We start from the raw sequence: 15,044 nt of genomic DNA, 5'->3' as shown, positions 1-15,044 counted from the left end.
TTTTTGCTTTTACCTATACCTGGTGTGGTACATCCTAATTTCTTGTCCATGTTGTTGTTAGTGTTAAATCTGCCATGGAAGAAAAAGGCATTAAAGGCTACTTGGCTTTGTTGTTTATTGAGCCTTTATAGATGCATTTTTCAAATGGGAGTTGGATGTAGGAGTTTGTTGTTAGGTTAGGGTTTTATACCAAAGGGGAGTGTTGCCATTTGTGTTGTTTAGGTGGAACTACAGAGTGTGTGGTTGATGTGGTTGACTCTACCCTTCATTCTCAAAAAAAAAAAAAAAAAAAGCTTTATAGCAAATTGATTTATATACCACAATAATGGCATGAAAGGAACAGGACACTTAATAAAAACTTCTATGGCTTTATTGATTTGCATCTTTCAAAATTAAAAACTGAATTTTCCATAGAATTTTGGCAATGCAAAATTTTTTGGGTACAAATCTTTAACAAAACACAAAGTCCTTCCTGTAAGGAAAATAAAAACTTTTTTTTTCAGTTAATCTTTATTAAGATGGTGCTTCTTGTATCTCTTCTTCAAAATCCTTGTTTCCTTGTTGCAGAAAGGATCAATATGAAAATTATAATTCTATTCTGAAATGTTAACCCATTTACAATACAAATGGTGCCATATTTCTCAGTGTTGTAGCATCACAATGTTCAGTAATACTGATGAAGAGTATTACAGTGAAAAAATAATTAAAAATATGTATTTAGCACAGTGATTTGGAAAATTTTAACCAAAATACTAATTTTCTGCACAGAGTATTTTGGAGACTCTACTTGTCACCAAAAACACTTAAAATTTCACCTTCTTATACTTTGTGGCACACACATCCTAATGGCCTTAGTCAAGGCTAACTGGAAGCTCAGTAATAGAAGCCTTCTCTAACCTTGTGCAAGCAACTTTGTTACTGTTTCAAGACCATTGTTTTCCTGTTTATGAGGCAACTGAGATCAGCTCAGTTGGTCAGAGCATAGTGCAAATAACACCCTATCCAGCCTGCCTTTAAACATTTCTTGAAATGGGGCATCCACAACTGCTCTAAGCAACTTGTTCCAGTGCTTCACACCCTCATAGTAAAGCATTTCTACCTTGCATCTAATCTAAACCTACCTATTTTTTTTCAGTTTGAGGCCATTTCCCCTTTCCTGTCACTCCATGCCATTGTAAATGGTCCCTCCCCTGCTTTCTTGTTGGCTCCCTTTATGTAGGAAGTGCTGTAAGGTTTCCCTTCCAGGCTGAACAACCCCCAACTTTCTCAGCCTTGTCTTCTAGGAGAGGCACTCCTCTGACCATCTTTATGACCCTTCTCTGGACTCTTTCCAACACATCTGTGTCTTTCCTGTGCTGGGGACCCCAGAGCTGGATGCAGCACCGCAGCTGGGGTCTCATGAGAGCAGAGGAGAGGGGCAGGCTCACCTCCCTCACCCTGCTGGCCACACTGCTTTTGGTGCAGGCCAGGACACAGCTGCCTTTGGGGACTACACCTGCTCATTGGTGAGTCCTGCTGAGCTTCTTGTCAACCAATACCCCCAAGTCCTTCTCTGTAGAGCTGCTCTCAATCCATTCTCCACCCAGCCTGTGTTTGAACTTGGGATTGCCCTTACGCAGGAGCTGGACCTTGCACTTGGCCTTGTACTTCATGAGGTTCCCTTGGTTCCACGTCTCAAGGCTGTCCAGGTCCCTCTGGATGGCATCCCTTCCCTCCAGGGTATCAGACACCCCATAGCTTGATGGTGTTGGCAAACTTGCTGAAGGTGCAGTCAGTCCCACTGCCCTTGTCACCAACAGAGATGTTAAAAAGCACCAGTCCCCATGGTGACCCCTGAGGGTGCCACACATCACCGGTCTCCGCTTGGACATTGAGACATTGACCGCAACTCTGACTGCAGCCATCCAGCTAATTCCTTACCCACTGAGTCATCTGTCAAATCCATGTCTCTGCAGTTTGGAGACAGGGATGTTGTGCAGGACAGTGTCAAATGTTTTGCACAAGTCTGGCTGTTTGCAAGAGGTGAGGGTTAATCTCCGGGGTCAAAGTTGCTGCGACCCCAAGATGCGTGAAAAGTGTCTGTTTCAGCCTGCGCACGCAAAGAATGAGTCGGAGTTCTTCAGTTCTTGGTCTCAAGGTTGTTTATTGTATCTTATCTATAAATTTTTTTCTCTTGCCCTGCTGAGGTCCATCCAGCAGGACAGTTCCAGGCACTCTGCCTGCCCTGGGGTGGTGTTATGTCTTTATACTAAAAATTACGTATACAATGTTTAAATTACTTTCCAATACCTGTCACCTATGTTAGACAGTGAGCTTCTACTCCAAACCAATCTAAAAGTGCCACCATCACAGCAGAAGATGGAGGCAGAGAAGAAGAAGAAAGGCTGGACACGACCAAATCCCTCCATCTTGCCCCCAAAACCCCCATTCTAGAAACCCCAAAAATCTATTTTTTCACCTTATGATAATTTCATTATTATACTATTTAAGCTGCTGTGGCTTGCTGGTCTTCATACAAAGCTGGTAACCTGCTCCACTGGTCATAATCAAAACCACAGGTGTTCTGGGCTCTGTGCCAGGGTTTCTCAGCCCCCTGGGAGGGGTCCCAGCAACTCTGGACACCCAGAGGGATGTCCTGAGTTCCGACAGGTTAGAGGATTAGAAGAAGCATGAATGATTACCAAATTGGTAATTTTATGGAAACTTGTTTTCTCTTTCAAATCCCTTTTTCAGTTTTAGTTTAGGAAGTCAGTAACAAGGAGAATCAAACCCCCTACTTCCCTAAATTAGAGTAGGGAATGCTATGTTAGTAAATGGAATTAGAAGTTCAGTAGGTTATAAAAAGTGGTATGCAGAGAAATAGTTTTCCTTAAAATAAAAAGAAAAACACCACAAAAGAACTCCCCAGGAATCTGAGGCTACGAGATAGCATGATATCATAATATAGGTCTATGTGCTTGTTTGTAGAAGGTAGCTGAGAGTATTATTGTCTGATTGAGATCTGAGGAGAAACATGAGATGTCACAGATGACTTGTAGTCAAACTGACTCGAAGAGGTCAGATTACCTATGGGGTAATTACATTTGTTTACATGGTCAGCAAATCTGTAAGTATTTCAGGTGAAGAGTTGTTCCTTGTGCACTTTTAACAGATGTGAAAGAAATGTGTAACCTAACCTATCAAGGTTAGGTTTTGTTGGTTTTTTTAATGTTGAAATTATGATACCATACAGAGATGCTGATTCTAAAGCCACAGGCTGCTCAGATCAGATGCTTTGATATGTCCTGTTAGGAATGAGTGTTACTAGCTGTTATGGGGTTTTTGGAAGATACTCCTGTTCATTGGTAGCAATAAAATGTATGGATATACATGCATCTAACCTAAATGATGGAAGCAAACATAATAAATGAATGCAATATGTATGCTTAATACACGTTTCTGCAGAAATGTAGAAGGGATTGTTTTATGTTAGTATATTGAAAAAGCAATAGAAATGCCTTCTTTCTCCTAACATGCTTCAGTCCTTCAGTGTTGCCAAGAATGCAGGCTAGACATTGACCTGTCCTGTATCTTAAATGTGTTTCAATGTTATGGTTGTAATGCTTGCTTAAACTGGAGCTTTGTGCTTGCTTGAGCAGTATAGTTGCAGTCTTCCTTTTTATTTGGCAGTTAGTTTGAAAAATAATTGTGAAATTATGATCTTTGTAAAAGCTGTCTCTGTAAATTGTGGTTTTTGAGGTAATACTGTGATGTTGAAGATTTCCTAGTTTCTTTTACACTGCTGTGTGCTTTAAATCTTGTGCAAGACATGTTAGAAATGTCAAAGTGGGATGTTTTAGTGACAGTTCCTTGAAGGTAATTTTCTTCACTGTAAAGAGTTACTGTCCAGGCTACATGAGTTCAGTGCTTTGTGTACTCAGCTGAGCTTTTCTTTTATCAATTTCTTAAACTGAACTCTTTGTGCAATGAATGTCTACAGCAGCAGAAGTTGCAATAACTTTTGTTGTTCTGCTTTTCTTCTTGGGAATAGAATGTATGAACACATCCCTTAGTGTTTCTGTTCAGGGATAGGGATGTGTTAAATACTGATTGCTTATTGTGGGACAGCTTTAGCACATGATTTCAGTGACGTTTTTATATCACTGTCCCCTTAAGGAAGACATGCCAGTAGAGGTGGCTTTACTTAGCACTGGGAATAAAATAAGAACCAAGTAGCTGGAACCTAAAAAGCCCTGAGGTTTATATTCATCCATAGTGTGCTGGGCAGTGTTGTTTACTAGTCAGAGAAGTGTGAATCCTAGTAAAGTTAACAGTCAGATCAGGATAAATAATTTGCAAATGTATGATTGTGCAATTTCTTTTTTGGAGTTCTTTTATTTATTTGTTTGGGGTTTTTTTTTTTGGAGAGGGGGATTGGGGAGTTTTTGGTTTTTTGGTTTTGGGTTTTTTTTGTTGTTGGTGGTGGTTGATTGGTTAGTTGGTTTTTTTTTGGTTGTTGTTGTTTGTTTGTTTGTTTGCTTTCCCCCCATTACTGTAGTTTGCTTTTCTCTGCTTTGAAAGAAGACCTTCAGCTCAAGTGCTGGCAATAACTCTTCTCAAACAAATCATGTGTTTAATTATCCTTATTGTCTGAAGCAAGTGCACAGACAGAGGACCATATGCTTCTGTTGACTTGACCTCCTTATTTGTGGGTGTCTGGATTTTCTGATATATTATTCTTTTTATTCCTTGCGTCCAAAGGAACATTTAGATTTGCTGTCAGCCCTCATCAGGGGAGGTTTGAATGTGGTGTCCTACTGGATTTTATAATTGATTTATGAATCTTCTTAATTGTGACCTTTCTTTATTAAACAAATTATATCTGGAAGCAAAGGTGTGCAATTGCATCTGGAGACATTTAAAACTGTTCCTGATTGTTTATCCAGCTATGAAAATACTCCTTAAGTAAATCATTCATCAGTTGTCACAATTCTAGTTTGGCTTATTTGGCTTTTTAATTTCTTAGGATTGTTTTTCCTCTAGAAAAATGTTGAATTTTATGGACTTTTAGGAAAAAAAAAAAAAAAATCAAACAAACATGATGTACCATTTCATGCTTCCATTTTGACTGGTAAGCTACATAATTTTTAGTGTATTTATATTAAAGATTGAAAAAATGGAGGGAAAGCAGATTCTCATATCAAAGAACTATTTACAAGAAAATTGATTTTGAAATTTACAATTCAAAGTAGAGAGTAGAAAAAAAATTCAAAATTGATTTTGAAATTTACAGTTCAAACTGGTTTTACCAGTTGATATGACAAAGGATCATATTCAGATTGCTTAAAAAATTTTAGAGAAAACAACTTCAGCTCCTGCTGCAAAGGAATGTTCAAACAAAAGTATGTAGACTGAGATTGGATCAGGCCCTGAAAGTTTCAAAGCAAGCACTTCAGACTTGTGCTAGTGCACTAAAATTGGAAAGAACAAAAAACATTATTTCTTTATAGAGATCCTTGAAGTGCAAAACGTGAAAAAATTGCAATGAGAAATGAAGTTGTTAGAACTATTGAGGTTTTTTTTTTTTTTTTAACCAAAGTTAGGAAAACCTGCAGAACCTTCCCTCAAAAACAAGTTGTTCTTCACAATGAAAGCTACTTGAATGAGCACTTTTAAAAATACTTGCAATCCTGATAAGTACATTTCTATGTGGAAAACAAGGGCAATAAAGAGTAGTTCTGATGGATTGTTGTGGTAGATTGAACTAGTGAATTGCTGAAATGACCTATCAATTTGAATAACAAGATTAGGGATAAGGAAATTACTTGCCCAGTTGTTTTTCTGCATCTTGATTTTGTTTGTTTGTTTCCTGATGTAGAAAATGTTTTGTCATGATTAGTAGGATGCATTTTTTTTTTGTAAATCAGCTCCCAGATTTTTCTGTCTTTAATTTCACAGAGTATTATACTTACAAAAATTTGCATATTCTCTAATCCCTTCAAAATAATAAGATAGTTTTATGAATAGGCATAGCTACAAATTCTGTAACTAAAAAGACCTACAGAATCAAGTGTTCAAAGAGGACTGATAAAATTTGACCTTGAGCAGTTTTTTTTAAGAGCTTTTATTTATAGCATGTCTTGTTGTTAGCCTTTACAGTATACTGCTTTATTTGTATTTGCATGGTTGATTGCTTTACTGCTTTGGATTTTATAACTCATCATAGCTTGTTTACAAAAGGTTTTAATTTCACTTTAAGAGCAGGGAAGCTAATTAGCTTTTGTTGAGTAGTCATCCATGGTAATACATTGTAACATTTCAAGGACACCATATATCAGCTTTTAGCCAGTTTTGAGACAAGTCATAATCTGATTTGTGAGCATGATTGAGGTTTAAACTTTGGGAACAAATTTTATTAACACCTTCTTTACTCTTCACTGTTTGACATTGCTGATTTATAAATATAATTTGTGCCTATGTGCAGGTTTTGCCACTTGATAATTAGCTCAGCTTGCTACAGTGTTTTGCTGTTTTTGTAAGTCTAAATGTCACAGGAGGATTCTGGAACATCTTTTGTATCTCTCTTGGGTGGACACAGGTTTTTGTCTGCGCCCATGTGATTGGTTTGACAATTCCTCTGCTTGCCTCCCCTCGGCCGGACATTTGAGAACGCGGTGCCTCGTGTGTGCCCTGTGAATGTCTTCTGAGCTCTGGAATCACTTCCAAAGGGCAATGGAAGCAATGTGCATGCTATCTCAGTAAATGCCAGTGTGTGGATTTTGTCTGTGCAGCTTTATTGTGGATACTGGATGACTGTACAGTGCAGTAAGAATTTCATATCACAATATTGGGAAATTGTATTTGCAGTTATATTTTGCTAAACCTGTGCTAAAGAGAAAGTGTAGCCTTTGTCAAAAAGAGCGTTAGTTTTAAGATGAAATTTAGAATTTCTTAAGTGCTAGCATGGTAAGAATTTTATTTTATATATTAGAGAAATTGACTCTTTTTGGCTCACAGTGGAAATAAAATTTATTCTGCCACATATTAGCATAGCAGGATTTTAATTTAAAAGGATATCTGCTTTTAAGAGATGAGGACTAGTATTTTATCAGTAATACTACAGATGTGTTGGCTTGTAAGGTACTTGGGTATTATGAACCAAGCATGATCTAAAAAATTCTTGTTGCTTACATCTGTGGGAAAGAAGTGCAGGTCCATGCAGGTATCATCATGACTTACTGGATACTGATTTACTTGATACTACAACTTCATGGATCACATAAAACAGCTGAACTGATTTACGGGAAGTGCGGAACTTAATTTTTATACCTGATGTAGCTCAAACAAAGAAATGTTCCTGTAAGAGCCGTGCCAGGTTGAATTGGCTGGCATGTTGACACATCCCTAATTCACTGAAGAGTAAGCTCCACTTGCCTCACCACTGTCTCTGTATGAAACTCAGTGTGGAAGCTTGCTGCCAGTAAAGACCTCTACTCTCTATCAACCAGTAAACTGATCAACATCCTTGATGGGAGTGTAATGAATTAATACATGAAGCTTGTTAGAGCCTCTGACCCATGGCATGATGGTAACTACTGCTGGCTTTTTATAATGGGAGTAAATGAGTTGTAGAATCACTAATCACAGAAATACCTGAATTAGCACTAACTACAGTGTGTTCTCACAGATTCAAACATTTATTTAATGGCATTTTAATAACTCTTCAACAGGGTGTACAGAAAAATGAGGTTTTTGCTGCAGAGCCTTTAACTTGTGAAAGCTGAAAGGGTTGTCATTAGGGTGGGCCATAAACTTTTACATTGGTGAGTGTAGGACTGTTGCCAGTGATACACTGTTGATTTGAATAATGATTTGAAGTCTCCCCACTTGGATAGAGGAAAAGTCCTGTTATATCAGGTATCTGTTCCTTCTCTAGATGTTTTACTTATTGAGTATTTGTGTACAGTGCTTCGTTGCCAACCAGAGCCTTTTGTCTGTGTGTCCTGTTGTTCTTCAATGAAAAAAGGGGGTGAGGTATGGTTCAGTTGGGCAAGGGCAAAAAATATAAATCAGGCCTACAATTAATTGGCAAAGCTAAGCCCTCTGTGCTTGGCTTGCTATCTTTTTTGAGTGCCAAGTCTATTGCTGATTACCTTTTTGTCTGTGTGGCAGATCCATCACTTTGGGTGTTTAGCTGCCTTGGAGTATGAAGCAAAGCTCAACTGTCTGCTTGTGATATGGGAAGGTCATAAAGCTTTTCCTGATCTTGTCTGATGCATCTGTCTTTGTTACAACCAGCCATATTAAAACAGAGCTCTTGAGGAAATTATAGCTTGTCTTTTATTTATTTATTTATGTGAATACAGCCACCTTAGTTCAACAATCTTAATTCAATGTGTTCAGTTTTCAGTTGTGAAAATGGCCTGTGATTTAACATGTTTGGGAACCTGCTTGATTGATAAGATAAATAACAGCTTGCAAAGCTTTCATACTGCTTTTTGTGTTGTAGGCTGTAGTTCTTTTAGCAGACAGTCAAGGCTTTCCTTGGCAATACTGAGAATTGCCGAAACATTCTCCGGTTTTGAAAGGGTTTTCAGGCAATTCTGTTTCCTTTTACAGGTGTGCACTCCACTCAGTTTAGAAGTGCACTCAAATAGTTTCTCCATAAAGTTTTCCTATTAGAGTAGAATAGGCTGTTTCAGTTGGAAGGGGACTACAGTGTTCACTTAATGCAGCTGCCTGACCACCTCAGGGCTGACCAGATGCTAAAGCATGTTGTTAAGGTCATTGTCCAAATGCCTCTTAGACACTGACAGGCTTGGGACATTAAAAAATCTAACTTGGCTAAAAAAGTAAAATGAACAAAAAACTAAGCTTTTGATGATTATTGACTTTGAGACTCTGTAGCCTTAAAATTGCTTTGATTGAGTTTCCACAGTATGTTTTCTGTTTTGTTGTTCAGTAGATATTTCATTTGGAATTAGAATTCAGCAGGTGTTCTGACAGTGTTGGTAATTTACCTGCAATTCAGATTTATGCTATTTCAGTTGAGCTGAAATACTCTGTAAAATGCTTTTCTAAATTCAAACTACAGCCTATTTTCTTATTCCTTTACTTGGAAGTCCCTTTTTATCTCAAGGGAAAACTCTTTGCTGTTACAAAAAGCAGGGGTGAAAGTACATGAACAGATTATTCAAGAAGTACAAAAGCCCAAATTAAGAATTTATATGCATGCTAAGATGTTAGAAACTCCATGTTTTAAAACTTTGAATTTTTCTTCAAATTTAGACAACTCTTTAGCAATCTATGTAGTCAATATTGTGTATGGCTAAGAGGAGAGTGGACTGAGTTTGTAATTTTGGGTTAGTGGTCTTTTTGGAATAATTTTTTTTTAAACAGTTATGTAGTAGAAAAACTGTAAATAACCCAGCGGAGGCTGAGAGCTGAGATTTCATCTCTGGTTGAAAACTGGCAAACCACCTGAGTTTCATTTGAATTTTCACTTTTCAAAAGACTGCATCAACTTTCAAGTGAGCTTCTCTAAATTCTAAGTTCTGCATATTTAAGAGAATGTATTGCAACAAAGGAAAAAAGTTGACAAAGTACTGATTCAGTTGACATAGTGTTGGGAGAATTACACAGCATCTGGCCAGCTAAAATATTTAGTCTTTAGCTTCTGGAGTTTTGCTGGACCAACTAGAATTTTGAGAAAAATAATGAAGAATTATTGCTTTCATTTCGCAAGTAATTTCGTAACAAGATATTTATTTTATTTGATCTTTCTGGCTTCCAGAGAAAAGTGTGAACAGTCTTCTCATTTCAATGTAAAATAGTACATTATTCTTAAAAAAAATTTGCTTGTATGCTGAAATTATTGGAGACCAGATGTCTTCAATATTGGCTACAGCTGCTGTTAGAGGGATGCTTTGTTTGTCAGAGAACAGACAGATATGTTTGGGGTTCTTCCATCAGTGTTGTAATGCTAATAACTTACTGTCTGAATTCCTTCTTTTATTTTCTTAAATAATTCTAGATTTCAGTATGAGAATAAGAACAGAATCCATAATCCTGTAGAAAAAGAATCTTTTTTTACTGGTGGTGATCACTGTTTTCTCTGTGGTTTTAGGCTCACTACTCTCCTTTTTACTGTAATAGCAATCCAAAATTGTTTTCATACTTCTGGACAAGAAAGCAATTCAATTTCTTTTGGTTTGGGGGAAATCTCTGAACAATAAAACACTAAATGGTCAAATGTATTTTGAAAATATCAGGTGTACTATTGACTTTTTTGTATCTACACTGCTTGCAATCAGCTTGTCATAGAGTGGGATATCTTAGTTGGAAGGGCTTACCAACAATCATTTAGTCCAACTGCCTGACCACTTCAGGACTTACCAAAAGCCACAGCATACTATTAAGTACATTGTCCAGATGCCTCCTAAATACTTTATTCTCTCCAGGAAACCTGTTCCAGTGTTTTACCAATGTCTCAGAACAGAAATGCTTTCTGATGTCCAATCTGAACATCCCTTGGCATAGCTTAGGGCCATTCCCATGTGTCCTATCACTAAACACCAGGGAGAAGAGCTCAACACATCCCTCTCCAATTCCCACCCTTCAGGAAGCTACAGAGAGCAATGAGGTCACCTATCCAACCTCCTTTTCTCCAAACTAGACTGACCCAAAGTCCCCAGCCACGCCCCAGGACAGACCTTCCAGCCCTGCCACCAGCTGTGTTCCCCTCCTCTGGATGCATTCAGAGAACTCCATGTCCTTTTTAAACTGTGGGCCCCAGAACTGCACACAGCATTCCAGGTGAGACTGCACCAACCATTGCCTTGCCTTCATCCATGAGGAGGGTGATTTTACCACAGAATGATACCAATTTAGTTAAATTGGACTTTCTCTACCAAACTTGAGCTCAGTCAAAGTTTAAATAAAAATAGATTCTTTAATTTAATCTTGTAGGCTCATTCTCACGTACTTAGTCAGGAACTCTAAAAAGTACAAAATAAAATATTTATAAACTGCTGATGGTTTAAGGGATGCTTTTCTAAAACCTGGGACATGTGGTCACTGCTAATGGTGGTACTGTTAAAGTCTAAGAAGTGTTTTCTTCTTTGCAAGTGCCTTTCAGTATGAGATCAAATTTGTTGTGGTTTTTTGTTTGTTTGTAAGTAATAAGTATCTGAGCAGTTGATCTTTGAAGTATTGAAAGTATGCTAAAGATAGGAGTGTTGGGCATTTCAATTTAATTTGTTTAATTTAAAAGTACAGGTAGCCATACTATAAAACAAGTACCGAAATGCCAAACCACACATTAATCTCCACAAACATGAAAAGTGCTTTACTAATGTTAGAGATGTAAATGTTTTAGGTCCTGTAAGTTCACATAAACAAAGGATAATTTTTTGCTTTAATTTTGCATAAATAACTAGAAAAATACTCATAGGGTACTAGACTTAAAAATTGTATTGTACTTTTAATCTTAGGATTATTTAGTTACATTTCACTGAATAGTATTGTGCCTAATTAAAAAAAACCCTGCTATCTATTTGTGAAGGATAGGTGCCCAGAGTTTATATATCTTTTAGAGCAGCCTCCTTAACCTAGATATGTCTGGTTGAAGCAACAAAAACTTGTCTAGTCTTTCTCAAAGGAATGAATGCTTTTGAGGTCCCCAGTACCATGAATGCAATACCACTACAGTTCACTGGAAGGATCAGAACTGAACTACTTTGTTAGTTATCATTGGCAAATAAGAATGGCCTTCATGCCAGAAACTTCAAAAAATTTTCCCAGTCTTCTAAGTGCTGCTGACTAAAGCATCAATTCCTATTTCAAATAGCAGCCTGGATTCAGTCAGCAGTGTATAGTGTGCCTAGCACTGTGGTGTGGACCAGCATCTGTGCTCTGGGTTTGTTGGCACCAAAGCAATAACCATTTGGTTTTAATGAAAGAAGCAAAATAAAGCTGGCAAAGGAGATGTTTTTAAGAGGTAGTGAACTATGTTTTTATTTTTCCGTCTTCAGAACAGAGGGCATTTTTAGTTAATTAAGTTTTCTAAACATAATTGGAGCAGTACATCCCAACTACCAAAAAAAAGAGGAAAATAAATGTAAATTGGAAGAATCTGGAGGAAAAGCAGCCTTATTAACAAGGGAAGCTGACTGTAATTCCTTTTTTGCCTTGTGTGTTATGTAATATAGCAACAGGAAGGGTTTCAAATTGCTTGCTAAACTTCTGCTTCCCTGCCATTGCAATATGAAAAGACTGGGAGTGGATAGGTAAATAACAAAAGAGATATGTCTGTGGATGTCAGCTGAGTGGCTAGACTATTGATTGAGTTACAAATTCACTTAAAATACTCTACTCAGTGTCTTTATATTGGTTGAAGGAGGGTGATAGTGATGATAGTGAGCAGAAGATTTGAGGAAATTATCAATGGGAAGAAGGAAGGATACAAAATCTACTTTACTGGGTGTCAAGGGAAAAGGGAATGTATCAGCAAATCATCTCCCTTTTGGGAGATCTCCCCTTTCAAGAGTATGACTATGTATCAACATCAACAAAATTTTGGTAAAAATTTTTGTTCTTCAGTTCTCAGGCACTGACCATAACATTAAGTTAAAACTTGGGTTTAAAATTGATATGTCTGAAATACTGTCAAGTTCCACTCATTCTTACAAAGTATTCAGAGGGGTCTTTCACAAGATGCAACCTGTGCTTTTGTAAGGGGCCACTGCTGTGTAGCTTCTTAAAAGAAATGGTTTGTGGGCATCTGTTCCAAGAAATGGTTCAGAACTGCCTTGTGCCGAGTGCTGGGTACTCAGGGTATCCCTGGTCTGTGGCTGTGGTGAGGGGCATCCCCCTCAATGCCTGCCCCCATCCCACTGTGTGCAGCTCTCCCCTTGCTGTGCTGGGTGGGTGCTGGCACCCAGCTGCTCAGATGGGGCCATGCCAGGCTCTGCCTTCCTGGGAGCATTCCAGGTGCTCCAAGCTGAGCAGCGTTAGCTGCTGGTCGGATGTGTCAGTAGGTGTTTGTTTCCACAAATAACCCAGATCATGGTTTTCTCCCTAGAAAAGTTGATTGCCAATTGTAGCATCCCATGAACTCCCTCCCCTCAGCCAATTCCCAAGGGCATTGCCTTGGAAAGACTTACATAGAGTTCATTCCTCCTGTGGGACAGACGAGTCTCCCTCATGGACCTCTGCCCGTGTTTCGCAACCTACCCTGGTTTCTCCTTTCCCTGTTTCCTCACTGGTTGGGTACTCCTGGTGGCTGCCCCCTCTCCCCTGGAGACCAATCCCCCTTGCCCTGCCCTTAACTCTGCCCCATATCCCTTCCCATTCTGAAGCTATCCAGAGCCCATGGTAGCCCTCGTTTTTTGCCTGCGCTCCCTTTGGCTTCCACACAATAAATCTCGCCGGAATTAGCTCCTGCAGAAAGCGCCTTCTTGCCCCTCTCACTGAGCCAGCTGTGGTGAGTCTGGTGTGTGTCTGACTTCACTGTCTGAATGTTAATCCAGCTGGCTCTTCCACAGGAGGTGCTTGTTGGAAACAGATAATAGGCAGCAGTGTCCACCATCCACCTCTCGCATTGGGTGCTGGCGCCCAGCTCTTCAGGTGGGGCGGTGCCAGGCTCTGCCTTCCTGGGATCATTCCAGGTGCTGCAAAGCCAAGCAGTGTTAGCTGCAGCTCAGATCTGTCAGTCGGTGTTTGTTTCCACAAATAACCCGGGTCGTGGCTTTTCTCCCCAGAAAAGTTGATTGCCTATCAGCGGGAGTTTCACGCGCTGAAGGAACGCCTGCGCATCGCCGAGCACCGCACGCTGCAGCGCTCCTCCGAGCTCAACGCCATCCTGGAGCAGTTCAGGAGGGCCGTGGCAGAGACCAATGGCAGTAAGAATGCCATGAATAATTTTTCAGGTACACGCTCCAAAATATTTTTTTTATAACTCTGCAATGCCAATATTTCTTGTTATTATTCTAGAATAAGAAATTGCCCCCAAGAGAGGTGAATGAAACTGTTCAGCAGTGTGAATGAAGTTGTATCTCATGTGGGTGTTTGGGTTTGTTTTTTCCAGTTGTTGTCCTTAATGATTCACCCACCCTCATTCAGTCCCTAAAGTCATAAGAATTCTTACTTCACACTAGCTCCCAAAGTCTGGAATTTCTGGTTACTTATCTATTAGGTTGAATATATTTTGACAATTAATTTACATCGCTTTTTAAATAGAGGCAGAGAGGAAAAGTGAGCAAACAGAAAAAATGGATGAACTTGAAGCAGTTAAAAGAAGCTTGAAAGTCAACTGGAAAGTATTAAATAATAAAGATAATAAAGTAATAAAGATAATAAAGATAATAAAGTATTGCTTATGATTTGTAAGAAGTACAGGAAATGGCCTTTTCAATAACTAGTGATTAAACTGGTAAAATCTTCCATTAATTTTTACCCATTTTGGAGACTGATGGTCAGATTTACAAAAAGCTGTTTGGCAATATTAGAGAAAAACACTGCAATATTCACCAGACTATTGATGTTGACTTCTAAAATCACACTGTTTCTGTTTTGTTGCTCTGATTTTTGCGGATGGAAGATGAATAACAAGTACAAATTTTTTGTCAGGAGGTCTGACTTGGTAGGTTGCACACATTTCTCTGTATTGGTCTAATAAGGAGTTGAAACCTGAAGGGTTTTGCAATTCAAAAGCCTGGAACAAGATTTTTCGATTTGTTGTCTATTTGCATTTATGCTATGATTTACTATTTTCAATAGATTTTTTTGTTTTTTGGTTGGAAAATGGTAATAATTATAGGCTCCAATGTTTATGCCACTCCTGAATTGCTGTCTGACACTAATGGCCTGATCTCAGTAGTTCCTGGATCTCCAGGAATTGCACAGATAAAGGTTACATTTAGCATGGTCTATAAATCTTGTCTTCCTATTTATGTGTGTGGTTTTGCTTTTAAAGTAAAGCATGGAGGAGGTCAAATGATTTTGATTCTGGATTTAGGATTAAGTTATTACCACATTTGTTTCTAAAATTGACTTAGCTTGCTTTT

The 15,044-nt window shown here is 38.5% G+C and overlaps 1 protein-coding gene across 1 annotated transcript in view; it reads left to right on the top strand.

Moving 5' to 3' along the window:
* MGAT4A (alpha-1,3-mannosyl-glycoprotein 4-beta-N-acetylglucosaminyltransferase A) overlaps positions 1 to 15,044 on the top strand; it is a 76,698-nt gene that overhangs the window by 14,497 nt on the left and 47,157 nt on the right. Inside the window, exon 3 of the mRNA XM_030234985.2 lies at positions 13,740 to 13,907. Coding sequence (XP_030090845.1) covers positions 13,740 to 13,907 — 168 coding nt within the window. The remainder of the gene's footprint in view (positions 1 to 13,739; positions 13,908 to 15,044) is intronic.

Source organism: Serinus canaria, chromosome 1, assembly GCF_022539315.1.
Source record: "Serinus canaria isolate serCan28SL12 chromosome 1, serCan2020, whole genome shotgun sequence".
Taxonomy (NCBI): domain Eukaryota; kingdom Metazoa; phylum Chordata; class Aves; order Passeriformes; family Fringillidae; genus Serinus; species Serinus canaria.
Note: the sequence above shows the minus strand (reverse complement) of the source record. Positions and strands in the feature narration are given on the sequence as shown.